The 20764-nt window shown below is 39.8% G+C and overlaps 1 protein-coding gene across 2 annotated transcripts in view; it reads left to right on the top strand.

Annotated features, from left to right (window-relative positions):
- LOC105277510 (polypeptide N-acetylgalactosaminyltransferase 2) overlaps nt 1-19401 on the top strand; it is a 185068-nt gene extending 165667 nt beyond the window's left edge. For both annotated transcript variants that reach the window (XM_026968444.1, XM_026968443.1), the window contains exons 4-10: nt 11181-11279; nt 12990-13057; nt 13759-14010; nt 14198-14413; nt 16006-16225; nt 16415-16625; nt 16710-19401. In XM_026968444.1, coding sequence (XP_026824245.1) covers nt 11181-11279; nt 12990-13057; nt 13759-14010; nt 14198-14413; nt 16006-16225; nt 16415-16625; nt 16710-16979 — 1336 coding nt within the window. In that variant the 3' untranslated portion in view covers nt 16980-19401. The remainder of the gene's footprint in view (nt 1-11180; nt 11280-12989; nt 13058-13758; nt 14011-14197; nt 14414-16005; nt 16226-16414; nt 16626-16709) is intronic.
- Nucleotides 19402-20764: the final 1363 nt, after the last annotated feature.

Here is a 20764-nt window from a genome sequence, read left to right as displayed (position 1 = left end):
ACGCGGAAATAGAAGACCAGGATATTTTCTGTCGGGATAAAGAATAATAAAGCGAGGCCGGATATTTTCTACGGTGATCTCGGGCTGTCGCAAGAGGGATCTTCCGGTAGAATTTTGACGCCGCGCCGGATGGAAATCGCGTATGCAGACGTTTCAGGATCAGATCCTGGAAAATTGCAGTTCGTTGCGCGCGTCAGCGCAACGGTAACACGATTTTACCAGAATTATATCATACGATCATTGCATTCGCGAGACGCGTCACGTGTTCATCCATCATGTGTTTGCGTGACTTTACTCATTAGTCAAATTGCATCATTTACATGAAATATGAATGTGAAATGATCCATTAACCTGATCACTGCAGTAATTAATAAACAATGGCCGTGGTACTGTATTCTGCGCTCACCCTTTCCGGGAGAGTTCCTTGACTTGTGAGCACAAACACGAAAGTTACACGAAATAAAGGAGTTGGGGCCGTTGACTGTGTGCATAATCGTGTAGATATACGGAGACGTATGCGGGTAATAGTGAGTGCACTCGCGAATGGAAGACGGAAGCCTCTAACTTGGCGTCTGAGAGTTTGCTGAGAGGGTTCGGTAATTTGCATAACATCGCAAGTATATAGAGGATAATCTGTGATAACTTCTCTCCCGTCCTGCTTATCGCTAAGTAATAATATGATAAAATAGTTACATGCCTCGCTGTGTATATCATCATTGATGAAAGCAATTTCTCATCTGTATGGCTGAATTATTCAGTTTTGTCGCAGACATACAGAATTTCGTGAAAAGACGAAATGTTACACTGAAGGGGGAGAGGGGGGGAGAGGGGGGGGAGAGAGAGAGAGAGAGAGAAATGCATTGTTCCGAGATATGCCATTACCATGAAATATTATTCCACTAGGATACTCGCATATATGCGAAAGTTACGAGAAATGAGAACACTCTCGCAAAAATATGTAATCCTAAATTCTCATGTGCATTTTTTAAAATCATAATCAACATTCAGAAAATGTGTTATATGTAAATGACGCGTCTTTTATCTGAATAAATTATTTCCAGTTCATCAATTAATCAGCAACTTAATAACGATTTAATGACTAAACAAGGAAAGTACGACGGAAGTTCTCTGTATCCGTAAGCTGTATGTATTCGCAAGCCTGTCCCTTTCGTTTCTTACAACTTGTGTAATAACAGAGGCGCGATGCTGTCAAGTTTAGTCGGCTACCACTTTCCTTGCACGAACAAGCGTATCCCTAATTCGATTTAGTAGCTGTCGCATGGAGCACTTACCAAGAGAGGGTGAGAGAGAGAGAGAGGGAAAGAGAGAGACAGAGACAGAGAGAGAGACCATGCAAGTTCCTGGACATGAGGCTCGCACTGAGTATTTACGAGAACCCGTGGAAATCGATATTCGCGTGTGTATCCACGTGGACGGGGCCCGTTCACGCTAGTGTGTTCCATACACGTCGCACGAGTCGTCGTCTTAAGAGAAAAGTTTGCCCGTGCACGCTCCCATGTAATCGTCCACCAGAAACCAAGTTTCGGTCGTGCATCGAACTGCAGGAAGCCGCGAAATCGCTGTAGTCGCGTGTTCGCTGTAAGAGCGAGTCGAAAGCTCGAATGCCATGAGGGCGGTTTGCCCCTTCGATACGATCGGCGCTGACAATGCGCCGGCAATGCTCCCGCCGCGGTTAGAAAACTTTACCACGAGATTGGTGAATTCGCGTGTCTTGCACAAGTAAACCAAAAGAGAAAGGGAGAGAGGAAGAAAGAGAGAGTCTCATTCTACGACGACGGGGTAGCGCGTGAACTTTCTATCTCCGTAACGAGCCAGACTTGTTTCTCGGGATCCTTTAGGGATTCACAAAATGCGTAATTGAACAATCCTCCCCAACCAACGGAGTCGCGAATTTCCTTTCTTTCATATTCTCGTGCACCTTTCGGCACTCGAGAGGGGGGCGGCACCGAAAACACTGCCGCAAAAGTGGTGTCGTAAATCCCGCAAGCCACACGAGAAGTCGGCGGCCGCACACTCGGACTGGCCATAATTCCCGTATGACCGGCAATTTATAATCCATCGAGAACCGTCGTCCATGCGCTGGAATATGGAGCCGAGCGACGAGGGATGGGGTGGTGTGATGCGAGAGCGTGAGCGCGCGCGCGGCACCGCTGCAGCTTCCGCTCTTCTTTTATCTGATGCGCGTTCACCGCGGATATCCGTGAATAACAATGGACCGTCGACACAACTCTTTCGACCCCGGTCGGTTATTTTGCCACTCGCGAGAGACATTTTACAACGAGACCGGAGATAAATGCGTGTCAGCGCGAGCGCGGGCGTTCGCAACACGCCTGATTGCTCGGCTGACTGATGGAAAGCCACGTTTTCCGATTTCGAGACGCTGTCGTTTTACGTGACTTGACGCTCGATAGCACGACGCTACATGACATCGTCAACCTCTTCAGCACGGTATTTTTATCCATTAATGGACGAATTGTTTTGTACCTGGATATCCTCTATTACGGACGATGTCTCGAATGAATATTTTTTCATTCGTACAAATTTTTGATATTTATTTTGTGAGAAAATAGATTCAAATAATCTGCAGCGTGTCTTTTTATCTCTCCTTTAAAAGTAACTTTTTTTTATTATAGTACATTTGTTTAGTACGTTAACGTATAAGGAAATATATACATAATTCGTCGCGTAAATTTGGCGCGAGACGCTACTGTGTTTTTTGATTTTCGTATTTTACGACAGTTTCCCGCGATGCTTTACGGTAAAGAATACGGTACCGCGAGTGAAAAAGATTCGAAAGCAAGTCTTAATTGAAGGCTCATCAATAACCCGATTCGTGACTCGCCTGTCCATAATAAGCTAATGCGGCTCGTCGGGAGATCTCGTAATTAGAAAGAAACGCAGACACCGCGAGAGCGAAAGGGTCAACGGGACGAGAGATGGATAGTGCGAAAGGGAGAGCGAAACTCTAAGGTTTCTAATGCACCGATCACCGCCTGGGGACCGACCTTAATCCATCGATTTGTCCGCTGGCTAATGTCGCCGCTCCCAGCGCTTTCCTCTGCCACATCTCGCAGGAGAAAATGCGACGTCGATTTCCCAGAGAAAGGATGCACTTCCTCTGGCGGAGAGAGCACTCGCGTATTGCTGAACGTTGCTCCGGATACTCGGCGGATCCGGATCCATCCGTTAGTTTTGATCCGCAACCGGTCTTGGACGCAATCATGTGATTGCGTTCTTCTTCTCGTGGGTCAACTGTCAATCCGTGCGTCTAGCCGCGAGCGAAAGAGTAAATGGAGAGTGTAACGACCGTCTTGTAATTTATCGCAGGTGTAACCTTAATAATTCACTCGCTGGTGATCGTGATCGCCGTGCGATCATAATAACTCTTTCAAGCGTATCGTGCGAGCGCTTCTTTTGCCAGGAACATAATGTGTGAGAAAATTTCATTGCTGAGAGATGTATCGTCTCTCAAGGCGCAAAACCTGAAATAGACATGTCATTCCTCCGGCTACCAACTGCAGGAACTGATTATGATTTATTCGGAGATAAATTGGAGATAAATCGCTTCCCGTGATAAAAATTTAGACGTCCACGTTAAGCGGGCTGATCTTCGCGATCCCAGAACTCATCTATAATCTTTTATCCTCAATGGTAATGATTTACTAATAGCCTCCTAAAGTACCTCATATGGCGTTCAATCTCCAATCTTGTTGGCGTGCAAGATACTCAATATTTCTCGAAATCTTAAGTGTTGCTTGCTGGACAGTACATGTCAGTGATTCATTAATTCACGCAATCGCTTCTCGGTCCTCCTTTCTACCTTTCTGCGCATAATTCGAGGCTCAAAAAGACACTCAAAAAACGCACGATTATTCTTACGGAAAGAAAAAAGCGCCGGTTCCTGTTTCTCTCTCTCTCTCTCTTTCTCTCTCTCGCTCTCTCGGTGTATAACGCGTGGTATATTCCGCCAGTCGGAAAGTTGGATCATGTTGATCCTTCGAGGATCGTCCGGCGGAACTCCCGTTACCTTAAGTAGGTAGCTCCACGACGACCGGAACGAGGGAAGTTTCGAGTTCGTTCGTGAAACCGCGGTAGTAGCTGATCCGGAGGTGTAGGGACTCGGGTCCTCGTCGTGTCTCACGCCCGCCATCCCGACCTGCACCTACCTCCTCTTCTCACGAAACCTTCTCGGGGGTGAATCCACCCCGGAGAGGAGTTGAATAATGATACCGGCGTGTCCGGATGGACAGGTTTAGGGACGGCTCACGTCGCTTTACCAGCCAATTCGGCGAACCGAGAGCGGCACGGCGCTATCCCGCAGCTTCATTAAGCGATTCCTCGGATCTGTCTCGTTCAATTCCGTCATTAATTAATCATTTCCGCTTGCAATACGAAGGCGGGATGTCCGGCTCGATAGCACAATCGAGTCTTTTGCAAAAGAGCACCTTATTTTGAAGCTGTCGTCGTCGCAATTAATTCTTTCTCGCAATAAATGATTATTTCATTAATTTGTAAAATATAAGTTTAGATTATATACAGAGTTCTACTTATTTGATAATATTATAACAGTCCCTATATATACGTCTTAAAGAAATTACTTTTAACAAAATTAAATGAAATTAGTGAATCAAGCGTAGGTCAATGCAGCGTCATACAAACTTAACTGATTTTATTTACATTTATGTATGCAGTAACCAATTCGGCTGCATCAGTCGTGGAGTTGCGAGAAAGATCGATGTCCCGAATGAATTCTTCATGCAAACTGAGTGGATTAGGTTTTTACGATCATGCTACCACAGCTTGGCAAGCTGGGAATTACGAGGGATCGTAAATTGCGAACTAGTAATTATACAACAAATGAGATCACGATTTAACTTGGTCAAGTGGTTACTGATTAATCATTTAAAAGCAGAATATATTTACATGTTAGAAAAATTACGGAATCAATTACATACACATTATTTTCTAATTCTGTACATACATACATATATTATTGAAAATGCATTTTTATAAATAGATGTTTTATAAATAGAGATAAAATTGTTCAAAGAACTTAGTATTCTGAAACTATCACCGTACTTGTCTCGAGTATGATAAGTATCGCGGACAGATTAATGCGCTACTAAAACCACCGTAACGATATATATACATACGTCTGCGTTCGACGAGGTTTTATAGTGTCTCTAAATTTTCCTCGATAAAATCGGTGAAATTTATAACCTTCCACGAGCTAAAGTGCGCACTCTAATCCTGCATTAAAGTGACTACACATGCAAAAAGAATGGGGGCTCAGAGATAAACTCTCAGAGTAGAGTTAAAAAATAGTATGTAATAATTGCGTACATCTGTAACAGAAAAACCGAATTTTTAATATGCAGATACGTGCAATGTTTACGATATATGTATACGTGATGCATTTTTTATCATCTTTACCTTTGTATAAAATATTACAAAAAACGTAAATCGCGATAACTTTGCAATAATTGCGATGATTTCCTATATTGGGAAACCTCATTCAAGGTTTTTCCACGCAACGTTGTATGCATCGCATAAATCGCAAAAGAGGAACTGAACTACTTAAAAAAACAATTACCAGTACAATCTAGTCGCTAAATGCGGTTACCGTTGTGCGTCGCAAACGTAACTGGTTGGTTGCGACACGTGAATGATTGGACACGCGGTTAACATGATGAATATATAAAGCGAGGTGGATAATGTCATTGCACGCTCACCGTGTAATTGTGATTCGCAATGCTCATTTGTGTCGAAGCTAATTGGGTGCGACGATTCGCGTTTTTACGGGAAAGCTTTACTGGAAAGCTGCTTTTTAAATTACGTTACTATTTATTTGAGCAAGGTGTGAGTCGAAATCTTCTGTAATTACCAATATAATCGGATATTGCGGAATTCGATCGACGGCGAGTATACACATTTACACTGTGCGATTAAACGTTCAATTATCACCGGAATGATTACGCTCATGCCCGTTTTATGCGCGCAGTTCGAAGTCTCAAACTCGTAATCTGATACATGAATTTAAACGACTGGTCGGATGCTGCAAATTAATCCCTTCCGCTCGCATTATTCTGACCGCGTTAACGGCACTGCTGCGAATTGACACGTATCGATGCTATCACGCTCAATTAAATGATACACGCTCGTTACCGAATTTTCATTAAGCGCCAAATTCGATATTATCATTTTATTCTGTGTCATCGGTTTATCTTTATATCATCAGCTTGATACGTTCAATAAAATCGTGATGTTATTTAGTAAATGGCAAAGTGTAAATTTTGCGCCACTGAATGTTCACGCCTAGATCAAAATTGCTTGATTATTACATTTTGCGTGACGTAATCTGATGATTGAGTGCAACTTGAACGTGAAAAACATTCCGCCTCACATATTTTTTCAAACTGCCCCAAACTAAAAAAAAGGTATATTTGATGCTTTCTAAAAATCTAATATAAATAAAACTGTTGCTTACATGTATTTTTGTAAGCCGCATATTTTTCTCGAATATCGCACACAGGCATCGAAGGGTTGTTTTCCACGAAGCAATAAAATATACATATAAGCGAATCAGCATGTTTCTCATTTTATCATATCGTGTATCCGATGATCATTCAAATCAGAGGTGAGTGTTTTCTCGTAAGTGCACCTATTTTAAAGGGGAAACGACCACGGTAACTTGTATTCGCACGGACGAAAGAGAAAATCGATAGTAACACTCGTGTGACCGAACCGCCAATGGGTCCGATAGTCCCATAACTTTGTTAAAATAATATTTACGGACTAGCGCAATCCACTCGAGCATGTCGCACAATGCAGGAGGCTCCCGTGACAGCAAACGACGTCGAGCAGCTCGTTAGCTGCGAGCATTTTGCACCCCCGGGAGTTACGCCGCGCGTTTCGAACCCGTCACCCGCAAATGGAAAAGCAATCAGTGGTGTCTTCAATATGTCAGGGGAATCACGCATTTCCGGCACTCAAACATAGTGAAAGCTGCATCGGGGCACGCCTGACACTTTTCGAATCAGTGTCGCACTCGTAGCGAAGCAAGCTTCTAAAACTGCTTATCGTCTCGTCAACAAGGTATCATCAACGGATGATATCTTTTCCAAATGTTATATTATTTTATTTCATTTACGTTATTAATTTTGTTTGCGATTAAAACTAAAAAACTGAAAACTGATAGAACTGAGAATTAAAACCTGATCACGCAAGAAATGTAATCAGGAAAAGCAGGGAATCACAAGTAACTCCCGCGTGAGTGTTTTACGAAATGTTTGTGATTTTTTATACCCCGTAAGACACGTGTAATCCATTAGAGGCGAAGGCGTTAAAACTGCAACCAACAATAATGTATCGTCTGAAACTTTCTCGCGCGGTCGACCTCTTCCTACGCCTCCGTTTTTCGCGACACCAAACAGTTTCGTGTAAACGGACGGAATGCACTCTGATTTCATAGAATCTGCAATCCCGGTCGTGCGGGCGACACGCTTTTGCAGCGAGCACGGGAATGCTTTTTGCATTTTCCGAAATTAACGCCCGGCTCTCGACCGAACGAAACAGGGACGCGCAATGTCCGCAAGTAACGTGATTTTTGGCACTAACGTGATTCGCGCGTTCGCCAAGCCGGTTTCGCAATGCGTTCCGGGCACAAAATCACGCGCGATTAACGCGTCGCCCCGATTCCCGTCTGTCTGCAAAAAAAGTGCATGTAGATGTAACGCATGAAATTTATGGGGCGACTGGCGAGCGTTTAGCGGAGCTTATAGCAGATGACGAGAAGAGAAATAAAAAAATGTTATGCGTTGCATAAAAATACTGCTGGAAAGGGAGTCATGTAAAATCCCGTGTTGTACATTGCGTTCAGGTGTACGTCTATTTGCGAGCACCACAAACGGACCGCGTATTTGCATCCATTACCATTCGCACTCCGTCGTTGTGTAACGTTTTACATTTCATCTCTGATGTGCTTTATCAGCGTAATAATAGACCTCGATGATACTCAACTTGGTATCAAACAACTACCCGATATTATTAATACTCTCTGCTATAGAGAAGTTCCCTTCGGAAGTATCATTTCAATTTCACCGTTTCAACAAGTAGCGAAAATTTTACAGTTAATTTGGAACGTGTCATGAGTGTCCTTGTTTTGCATTCGTTGAACCAAACTCAAGCCTGACATAAAAGTGAGAAAAAAACAGCATGTTTATCAGAATTATTTATGGCTTCAAACAGGAGCACATGATATATTTGAAATACGACGATAGTAGATATTGCGAATTATACATTGTACTGATCAACATTTCAAAGGGCAATTTGCGATACCCACTTGTTTAAATTGCACCGACTTGTTTTCGCACTCTATTCTCTCTCACTCTCTTTCTCCCTTTCGCTCTTTCATAAGATGTATTTTCCGACAATTGTCAATCCGCGCGAGCGTGTATGCACGTGCATACATGCACGGTCATGAAACATTGTACGTATGCGCGATCGAGCTTTCGACGGACTGCCCGCGCGTTATCCACTTTAGCGGATGGAGCGCGAAGCGGATTCCAAATTGAAGTTTCGAATTAAACCGTCCGGATCCGTCTCATCTGCCGGACCCGCTTTAAGGCTCGCACGCGCGCGTGCACAATTCCGTTGTCGACAAACATGTCGCCACAGAGACTAGGGTTTAATTCGGAATTATGGTTCTCCGAATTAATTTGTCGATTCTCTGCGTCGCCTGTGGCGGCGAAGCGACGAGACGAAAGCGCCCGGGGGTGGATAAGCGCGCTGATGAGTATCTAAATAACTCATTACCGAAGTTGTCGCCACTCGAGTCGCTTTATTACACGCGGACAAACGTGCGATGGCGAACGAAATTTCAGTCTTTAATTACACGCGATACTTCTCGCTAAAAATACCGTGACATGTTGAATACTAATTTAATAGGCAAAGTGATTTAATTAATTGGTACAATTTCTTATACCACCTTAAGATCGACAGAAAGTTTGAAAGGAATAACGATAGTCAAATGTCTCGCGTACAAGATGTATGTTAGATTACGGATACACCCTCATATAGATCATCATTGATGCGGACTTTTCAGTTCAGTCAAGGGATGGGAATGCCGATTTTTCTCGGGGTGAACTAGTCTCAGTTACATGTTTGCCGGTCCCCTTATCCGGCGGCGATGACTCGCGCACACGATAGCTTTCGACAGCGGTGCGAAACTTTTCGCGATCTCGTTGCGACGGCGCGAAAAAGTGCACTCGCGCAGCCCTATGCATCTCGGCGGGCTGACTGCATTCGGTGCACGTCCCGTGAGTTTATCTCGGCAAAGAGGGGCTGACATATTGGAATCGTTCTGGTGGTCTGGCCGCTTTTATGTACCCTCGTCGTGCTGATTCTCTATGCCCCGAACGATATCGTCTCGTCTTATTTCTCTCTTCACCTCTTTATTTCTCTGGCCTAATTGTAAGCGTTACTTTCGGCAGCTTGCACTATTCCCTTCGTTCCACATCGAAATACTGACGGTGCGATTACGATTATTTTGACTTTTGCTCTTGGATTATTCTTGATGAATAAGAAGGGAACTATCATAAATTCGCAGTAAATATAAACTGTAGCAAAACATAAAGTCTAAATTTCTTTTACTTTGAAAATTATTATGGAACTGTGAGCGAGCAGTATTGCGTAAATACGTTAAACAGTACGTTAACACTGAAATAAATATTTAAGATTTCTCAATCATAAAATTGCGATTGAGATAATCTCAAAAAAGATTATATTTCACTGGATTATATTGTTCTGCATAAATTAAAGAGCAACGACGTTGTTAACTCGACTTTTCTTATTTCTTTCAGTTTGTTAAACTTTTAAATCGTTTAAAAATGATGTGCATCGTAAAAAGGGATTTTACGACAGTTCCAGAAGAAAATGAATTGCAAGAGAGAAAAATACGAGAAGGATTTTTAATTTATATCGATGTTCACTTGGGTTACCGGCGATTTGCATCTGTATCGCGCAAGCAATGGCTAATACGGTTTCCATACGGTGTCTTTAGTGAAGCGGTTTTACCACGAATTTATGAATATAGCGCAAATGCCGTTACGCGGATGGCCAAGTCGAATTTATGCGACAGCTTTAACGCGTTTTGTTTCTCATTTACGGCCATATTTATACGATACGCGAGAAAAAGCGACCAAATATTAAACACCGGACGCATCTCTCTCGGCAAAATCTCCAAATTGTGATAAAAAAAAGAGAAAGCCGCAGTAAATCCCCGTCAAATTTATGGAAAGTTTTCTCTGATATTATTTAGTAGTCGCGAAAGCTAAATGACATTCGCAGTTGCTTTAAAAAATTGCAATTAATGAAATAGTCAATATTTTATCAAATTACTCCAATGCCAGATTTCAAAATTTGGAATTGTGAAACGGATTTTATCTCGATATGTCTCTAATACTTATCGAATGAAAGAAATATTTATTATCTAGTGCAACTAAAGAGGATCTGATTAAACATTTCGCGGATCTAGAATATGCTGCGTAAATGAAACTGGCGTGTAATCATAGACAATCAATTAATATTTCCAGATAACTCATCATCATGTTGATCGGACCAATATTGAAGCATTATCGATGTAATGCTATCTGGTAATGCTAACAAGCACGGAGCCGAGCGCATAGAATAAAGTAATAAGCATGTTAACAACATGCAGACATTTCAATGAGAAATATGATACGTGAAAACAATTTGAATATTAAACAATACTATAGAATTTTATGTTGCTGTTGAAAAAATTTGTTTTACATTGCAATATCAGAATATATTCTGGTTTCACCATTTGTTCAGCGTTCGATCGCAATATATCAGAAAGTATCGTTAATCTCGCAACAGTTGTGTAGGTTTCCATAAATCTCATTCTAGAAAACCCATTCGTTCCATTTTTATTTCCACACGTGATCCGTTATTGTCGCTCAACAAGTCAAAATTGAAATATTAAAGAATGGCATCTGTACCGTGTGCGAACATCACAAAATGCGCCGAATCACCAGAATACTTTTTATTCATCTGTTGGCTATTGATTTTCATTCCGAGTCGATAATGCGTTTCAAATATTCTCTTGTAACTGTAATAATTGTACAATTTTCTCATTACAGGTGTAGGATGAAACAATGGAGACGGGATCTGCCGCCGACTTCCGTTATAATTACTTTTCACAATGAGGCACGGTCTACGCTACTCAGAACCGTTGTCAGGTAAGTTCGAAACAATTGTGCTTTACATAAAATCTAATGTAATTACATTTTAGATTTAGATAGATGAATCCTCTTGGCCTCTCTTTGAGATATTTTGTATTATATTATAATATTATTAATTTTATACATGATATTGTAACAGTTTCTTGCATATTCAATCTATCTTAAATCATAAAACAATAAATAAAAGACAAAAATAAAGGAAATGTATGTGAGTAAATGTATATGAAAGTACTCGTATAAGAATTCCGTAAGAAAATGAATAAAGTACGGATTCCAATATGCGAGCGATCGAATTCCTAAACGCAAAGTAATTGCCAATGGACAAATTCTCACACGATCGCAGAGATGGTATACGGTGAGGTATGGCAATCCTCCATTGTCGATGCATCGGTGAGATGCGAAAAACGCAGGGAGATTCTCAATGAGAGCCGGAAGTGAGCGACGGCATGCAATGGAATTTTCTAATCATCGTTCCATCGTTTTATTCCTTGCACTTATTATGCACGTATACGCGTACATGTGGACGTGATGAATCAAATAATCAACGAAACTTAGAGTCTTATTTGAAATTTCTTGAGTAATTAATCGTTTTTTTTTTATATCGTTTCTATCCAGACGATTATAAGTTACTGTACGCGATATAAATCACTGTTTTTTTTTTCTCATAAACGTTCTCATATTAATTAAAACATTTTTTATTGCAAAACGTCCCGCCGAGTGAAGGAAAGTACGAACCACATTATTCGGCGGAGGTAGCCTCCGTGCAAAAGTTGCACGAAGTTCTCTCGTCGAACCGGAAGGAGAAAGCAGGCAAGAGTCGGAAAATTTATTTAAGATCGTAACGTGGTGGAGTCAGGGAAATATATCGGCCCTATCGCGTCAGTCGATGAAATTAAACGGAAGTCTTAATTACCACGACAAGGCCACATCTCACCACTACCATCTTGAAATCGCAAAGAATTTCACGATCAATTTTACGCCTTGCAGTTCTTTGTGGAAGTTCAGACATTGCGCAATCTTTTCCAAAGCTTAAAAAATAAAAAGAGAAAGTATCTGTCATTATTTTATTAATGTAGCTAATCAAGCTATTGGCATTAAAGATTAATTTTATAAATGACCGCAATTAAATTTTTCCCGTAATCTTAAAGAGCCTTACTTAGTGAAAAGAACCCTTATTAGTTGCAATCCTCTTATACTAAATTCGCGAACAGAATAGCACGAAGGAACATGAGAAGGTTCAAACAAGGGGCAAGTGCTGTGAAGTTCTTGAAACTTTGATAAAAGATTCAATGGGACAATCGAAAGCTTCTGTTCTTTCCTTAATCCGGTACCTCAATTTATTTGACGTTAATCGACCGGAAGAGTTTATATAGAAATGAATGATAGTAATTCCAAAGGAAGAAAGGGTTTCGAATAGCGAATCGAATTTTTAGATTAAATCTAAAAACCAGAATAGTATTACAGTATTATGGAAAACGATATTTGGAAAAGAGAAAATGTCAAAGTTTACGGAAAATGTCAAAGTTGATACTTAAATTCTTCGTGTATAATTAATAGAATACAAATTGATACATTTATTTATTGTTTATCATGATTTGTTATTTGCAAAACTTCTTAAGCAATTAGATAAAACGATCGTTAAAATGATAGAAATCGTTAAAATTAAAAACTATATTTAACAAACGTGTAAAATTGCTTTTATTCCAGTGTGCTGAATAGAAGTCCTGAACATCTTATTAAAGAAATCATACTGGTAGATGATTTCAGCGATCACCGTAAGTAGTTATAATACAAACTTATTATCTATATATTTATTTAAAAGTCAATCACAGTTTGTACAAACGGTAATAGCGCTTTACTCTCCGTGAAACATAATCTCATCAACTTAATACGCAAATTGTAAATCTACAAAATACAATAATATAAAACAGAATATAAATAGAATATTATAAAATCCGATTTATACAGAATTAAGAGTAATGAATTGCTTGTGGATCAATTTGTTACAAAGAGAATTATACATGCACAATATTCGACGCAATTGCCGTGATTAAATCGTATATTTTTACGTATCCAATTACGGCACATTAATATTATGTTCTATATTGCATTTATAATACTGTTGGAGGGTCAGTGATTCATGGTTTATCCGTCATTCGTAACATTGCTTATCGTTCTAAACAGCACATTACCAAATTTTCCCGTAATTTTCTGATATATGATTAATATCTTCACAATTTGGAATTTTTTCATTTTTTTACCAAGAATTTCCCTTGATTTGATGGATAAATAATACAAACTGAGTAAAATTTAAATAAAATACTTAAAACAATAGATAATACTCTATAATAAAATATTTAAAGTAGTAATTGTTTTTACACAAATATTCAATTTATATCCATTCTGCACGGAATGCGTTTGGTTAATGTAAAATTAAGAATATGACAAGCTAAAAAGAAGATTGATTTATTTGCAGCTGAGGATGGCGAAGAATTATCGCGCATTCACAAAGTTCGCGTAATCAGAAACGAAAAGAGGGAGGGTCTGATGAGATCGCGTGTTCGCGGCGCGGATGCGGCTACCGCGAGCGTGCTGACATTTTTGGATTCGCACTGCGAATGTAACGCCGACTGGCTCGAGCCACTTCTGGAGAGGGTGGCGGAGGACCCAACAAGGGTGGTGTGCCCGGTGATCGATGTTATCAGCATGGATACTTTCCAATATATCGGTGAGTGTCGGTAAAACATTAGAGAAACGTCTTTCTACGATCGTATATATATTTTTAATGCAAATTTACTTCCACTTTTAAAGTAAAAATCCTTTCAACTTGCTTTTGTCTTTATAAATATCAGAGACTTGTGTAAATGATGTTCCTTTTGAAGCGAATCACACGGATAATTTTGTCTTGTTCCCAGGAGCCTCCGCTGATCTCAGGGGTGGTTTCGATTGGAGTTTGGTCTTTAAGTGGGAGTATCTCAGCCAAGCAGAACGGCAAGCGAGACAAAAGGATCCGACGCAAGCCATTAGGACCCCTATGATTGCTGGCGGGCTATTTGTCATTAACAAAGCGTACTTCGAGAAACTCGGCAAATACGATACCCAGATGGATGTCTGGGGCGGCGAAAATCTCGGTATGACAATGGATTTGTCCAATATGTATTGCTTTTCGATATTTCTGACCGTATTGCTCCCTTATAATCTCCAGCTAAAATGTAATTATTGTTCGCGCTTTGAAATATGAAACTCCATTTCGAATATCACATCCGATACGCTCGTGAAATAACAATTTAAATAACAACTGTAAATATGAGTCTTATTAAAGATAACATCTGAAGCTATTTCAGTTTAAGACCAGCGCTCATAATTCATAAATTACTATACTTTCAACCTTTGACTAAGAGCGCAATTAATTACACTCGCTTATTTCTAACTTAATGTGTTAACGTGTTACATGAATTGTTATTTCGTAAAAATTAAGAATTATTCGATTTCGAATTTGATTTCCAAATCTGTCAGGTTTATAGATAAATAATATATAATAGATTGATAAATAAGAAATCTTCATAATTATTCGTTAGATAATGATTCACTATGAATGTTAGTTTAGAAGACTCTGTAAGTGCTATGAAGGTGTATTGCATGTAGTCAATCCTACTTCATTTTAAATATTTTCTTGCGAGACATGCACCGCACGATGAATATCTTGAAGAGTAAAGACTAAACTTTTTATTGGATCGAAAGTTATATTTTCTCAACAAGTTTTAATGAGAACTTCCTATCAAATTTTATTAAAAATTATCAAGACACAGCACAGTATTATTGGCGTAAATATTAGCTTATCCATTACTACATCCGACAGCTGCGCAAATAAATGCGCTTGAAAAAAGTTTTCAGTTTATAAGTTTACTGAGTACTGTGATTGTTTAGGAACTTCATCATATCACAATAATTTGTAAATAATTTACTGTTTCGATATATTTGTTATGCTGTAGAAGTTTATTCAGAAAAGAAAAGAAGTTCAGAAAAGAAAAGAAATTTGTTAAAGTTCGCGAAGCGAACTCAATCCATGATACGATTTGCAATGAAATATGTTTGATTGAAATATAATATAAAATCAATATTACAAAAGAAATTGTATCGCTTGTTTATATTCAACAGCATAGTGAGATGGAAAATTTTATTTCGATATTTCGATTTGTTTAGAAAGACACTTTGCCTGATGTTACACGTTTCAAACATCAGAAAACGAACTATTTGACAGAAACTACCATCCTGTGTGCAGTTTGTAAGAACTTCGTACAAAACATAGCAGAGGAAAACCAATATATGTCAGAAGAGGGAAGTTAGAAATAACTTCGACCCCATTTCAAATAGAAGAGTTACTGAGTTTCTCGAGAAAGTAAGACTAAAGTTATTTCAATTTAGCCTAATTTAATGAGAAATTTGTATTGCAAATTGCAACGCAGTTGCGTTCATCCAACTAAAAGCAAAATTTTACAAATTGCGTATTTAAGACAGGATGCCTCTGCGTAGAAATTGTTGTCCGATATTTTCAAGCTGTCTTTCACAAAATTGCAAGAACGTTCTACGAATAATACGATACATCGAGACCAACAGGAGGAAGTTTATGCATTTCCCTCCTACATCCGTGATACTTCTTCCCTCACGCACGCTTAACATTCGCACTTACTAACTTTGCGTTCTTCTTGTAACTGTCTTTTAGAAATATCGTTCCGCGTGTGGCAATGCGGTGGCAACTTGGAGATTATCCCCTGCTCACGTGTGGGCCATGTATTCCGCAAGCGTCATCCTTACTCGTTCCCCGGGGGCAGCGGAAACGTGTTCGCTCGGAACACGAGGCGCGCTGCCGAAGTATGGATGGACGACTACAAGCAGTTCTACTATAACGCCGTGCCGCTGGCACGGAACATCCCTTATGGAAAGTAAGTAGAGATACGGTGCGTTGACATTTCAATTAGATTCTCGGGGGACGAATGCTCGAGTATTGCACTCCATCATCATCTGACACCAACTGGTAATACTAATATTTATATAAAATAACTAAAAGCAAAAACTAATATGTATAAAAGCAGGTAGGATTTAATTATATTAATAAAAATGATGTATTTCAGCATACAAGATCGAATGGAGCTAAAACGGAGACTGCACTGCAAGCCTTTCAGCTGGTATCTGAAGAACGTGTATCCCGAGTTGGTCATCCCTACGAGCGAAGGTGGTCCAGGGGGTTCTCTGAAACAGGGTACCGCCTGTCTCGACAGTATGGGCCATCTCCTCGACGGAAACGTGGGCCTCTATCCCTGTCACGATACCGGCGGTAACCAGGTAGGAATCTTGCAGTATAATTTAAGTAAGAAATAATTTCGCCACCTTAAGAACTTGGTCAACATCAATTTTTACGTTTTGAAGGAATGGGGCCTGACGAAGGACGGCCTGATCAAGCACCACGATCTCTGCCTGACGCTGCCGGTGTACGCCAAAGGCACGACGCTGCTGATGCAGATCTGCGACGGTAGCGATAATCAAAAGTGGCGACACTTGGAGGGTGGCTTGATACGCCACACCAGAATACCCGTGTGCGTGGACTCGCGGTATCACGCGCAACGCGGCATCACCGCAGAGAAGTGTGACTCGAACGCGGAAACGCAGAGGTGGCATCTCTACAACCACAATCACTAGCTGATATGGTTGCGGTGAACGCGCCAGTTACCTCTCGTGGACTCTCACATGGCGCCACGCACCGCATCATCATCATCGTCACCCTAACGAGGGCCGATCGCGTCAGATTGTGTCATCTAATTAAGCGCTAGACTTGTTTGTGCGCGCGACCAGATTGATCGATCCCGACAGGCTGCTTGTCGTAGACCGGCGCGATATCTTCGCGCGCTAATGGTGACTCTTTGTGGGCTCCCGGATGATATCGATCGAAGTCCATTTTGTACCGTGCTAACTTGCAGGTTCTCGACGCAGCACGTTCTACGAGACTCGGATGAGATCTCACGTTGAGTGGAAGAAATGCAAGAGTGTGTTTGAGTAACTTGGGAAAAAAAGATTGACGAAGTTCTGAGATAATAATAATCGATAAGCTTCAGTTTGGATATTCATCGGGAGTACTGTCGCTTTCGATCGTTTTCTTAGGCACTAATAAGACATTCGATCTTACGATTCCACTTTTATGACGACGGATGATTAACTGACTGAGGTTGAAGTCAGTTTCGCGATGGATGTGTGCGCGCGTGATAAGTGTAAAATTATTTATAATAAAATAATGTAGAAAGCGCGAAAGTGGAGCGTGTGCGCGAACAGTGATAATGCGAAAGCCGCAACCAAAGCTGCACACTGATTGGCGATTGCATTTTCATTCTCGGATCTAATCCAGGAATTATGATACTCCACACGTATCGCGCTCGTGCGATCGATTTAAACGGGCGAAAGTCATACTGTTACGAATGCTATCTTTAATACTTGCAGCTTCGAAAAAATAAAAAGAGAATTCAAAAAATCTCGTATTTTCGAGGTACAATGCATTATGAAAGATTGAGCGTCTATATTAATTAAGATACAATTGAAGTGCATATATGCGATGCAGCTTTCATGCACTTATGACACTTGAGACTCAAACTTATTCCTCTGAGGAATACACGTTACTTAAGCTGACTTTTAGCGTTACGCACTCGCAATCATGCAATTAATTCTTCAATTCGCGATATCGTTGATCTCGAAACTTACTTAAAAGTAAACTGAAGAATTGAGTCGACAATGAAAATTGAAGAGTTAAATTGGAACCAATCGATCTATAAGATATACTCTCGAATATCGATTAATTTTATAGTGCAATCTAAATTCATGAGCTTTGTTTTAGTTGCACCTTAACCTGGATTTAAAAATCCAAGGTTATGAAAATCGATAATCAAGTCATTTCTCTGGGTATGTCCAATCGGCGGGCAGCTCATCCTTCTTTTTTATATTTATTATACATGCAATCTTTTAAATGAAGAAAGCCAGGCTTTTGCACCTGGCATTACTAATTATCGGTTTTGAATAACCGATAGTTTTATTACAAACGTTTTGAGACTATGCTTTTAACTAGATAATTCCCGAAGAAACTTCTGCAAATTACACAAGCGAAGAAATGATACGAAGTATCGATTACAATAAAGTTATTATTGTTTCATGTTATATGTGGATTGGAATATTTTAATTGTTAAATTTTTTTTATATAGTGTACAGTAAAACTCTTCCATACTCTCTTTAGACGTTTTGAAATACAGTTTGTCATTGTACGCAAACTATATTCGGAGATTTACGACGGGATCTGCGTTGATCTTGATTTGAAGTGAGAGTATAAAATGCAAGAAGCTTCTTCTCAGCGGCTAGTATTACTATATTCGCCAGACTCAAAATCAGACGACCAGATCTCTACAATTTATCTTCATCTGATCCTAATGTGTACGTACAACGCATCTCTAATCCGCCGATATCATTTTCCTCAATCAAACAAAAACATTGCGGCGAATAAATAAAATGCTTTTCCATTAAAAAGCATGCGCTATGACTCGCAGGAGAGCTTTATTTTTGTAATCAATTGTATATTTGCTTGGTTGTGTGAATAGAAAACAAAAAGCGCGGGCTAATCGGGGTGTACGAGCATGCTTAACATATTGTAGGATTTTACAAAAGTAGACGAGTTCGAGGAAATTCGTTCTTTTTATTCGTACCGTTAATTTCCTAATTTTCTGAAACAAAATTTTGATTCTTCAGATATTTCATTTCTCCTCATTCTTTCTTGTAACGATAACGTTAACAATATTACGGCTAACGAAGAAGTTCGATCTCCTAATAAGAGTTAAATAAACAACGCAAACGCGAAAGAAATTCCAAGGATCGAATTGAATCTAAAAATCGAATGCAGCGCTGCACGAATCTATAATAATACTCGCCTACAACGTGTTAAGTGAATCAAAATGAAAGTTGGCGCGACTAATATATACATATATATATATAGCAATACATGTTAGCAGACGCGATCTTTTGTACACTTATACTTTCCGACGATAATATCTTACTGCCGTTGCTTCACGCTGGGACTACAAATACCGAAGTGAGATGAATAATAAGAATATCGTATAAAGTTTTTTGTACGATACACGAGCATGTTACATCCACGCTAGTAGCTACGTTAGCGTCTCTTAGGAAAGTTCTTTTGATATTGATATTATTATACGTAGGTCAATAACACTTTAATGTAGATATATATCGCGCAATCGAGATTAGTTCGGCCGTGTCCTAATTAAACGAACGCGATTGCTTTGCATATATAGCATTAAATACTCACGAACTGCTTTTGAAAATCAAAATGTTGTTGAGGAGATCGGAAATTTTTACTGTTTATCAAGAAGACGCGCCATCCTTAAACCGTTTTCTTTTAATCAGGATACCGGCTGACGACGATATATACGTTGATAATGTACACCTCATTAGGGGCATCCCTAACGTATCGCTATCGCGCTTCCTTTCGATAACAGATCCTTTGAAGGATTCTGAAGGATGGAATCGACTTTCCCGTAGCTCGAGATTAAAAGCGAGCTGTAATTACGGAGTTAGTTAACATTGGAATTAAAGGATTTTGCCGTAGCAAGTTTCAAAAGTGTACTACGCAGAACTTTGTATTTCAGATAATTCCGAGCAAACTTCACTCAACGGAGGAATAATACGAGGCTTAAGTAACAGAGTAAACTGGACTTTTAACATCAGACGGCTTGGCTATTATTACGGCTGACATGAAGGTTCTGCAGTCCTTTTGATATTAGCTTATGAAACAAAAATATTGCCACTTACATCCCATAATAATCTGTTTAGTAACGTTCTCGTTAAGAGATTCACTTCGGATTAATAACGAGAGCCATGGATAAATGGAAGAGACATGGGATTACTGAATACGTGTGTGTACACGCGCAAAGGATAGCGTGCACGTGCAAATTCTGGAACTTTACGCGATTTCCGGGAACCGTCGCATTGTAAATATAATTACGCATATTCCGCTGATTATTTCCCTCCCGTCCTAATAATAATATCGAGCAGTGTATTTTACTATCAACGTGAACACTTATTCGTCGCTTCCGTGCATTTTCCGCAAACGGAATTCGTCGCACACCAATCCTGTTCGTGTATCTGTATGTAAATATACCCACGATATAAGTGTAGACGTAAGCTAACGAGACATTATACTTCCGAGAGCGATAAACCTGTAAGATAATAGGGAGATTCAATCTTAACTTTAAGATAGCGGATAACCAGTCAATGTTAATATTCGTGTGTCCAGTAATATGAAAATTTGTACTTAAGGAACGGAATTGCGGTGCGAACGTATAGAATTAAGAGCGCTGTACATTAAACGAGCATTTACACCCTTGTCATACATAATAAATAAATAAACGATGCGTTAGATAATATTTTGTCTGATA

This window comes from Ooceraea biroi, chromosome 3, assembly GCF_003672135.1.
Source record: "Ooceraea biroi isolate clonal line C1 chromosome 3, Obir_v5.4, whole genome shotgun sequence".
NCBI classification, from domain to species: Eukaryota; Metazoa; Arthropoda; class Insecta; order Hymenoptera; family Formicidae; genus Ooceraea; species Ooceraea biroi.
This window is presented reverse-complemented; position numbering and strand designations above follow the sequence as displayed.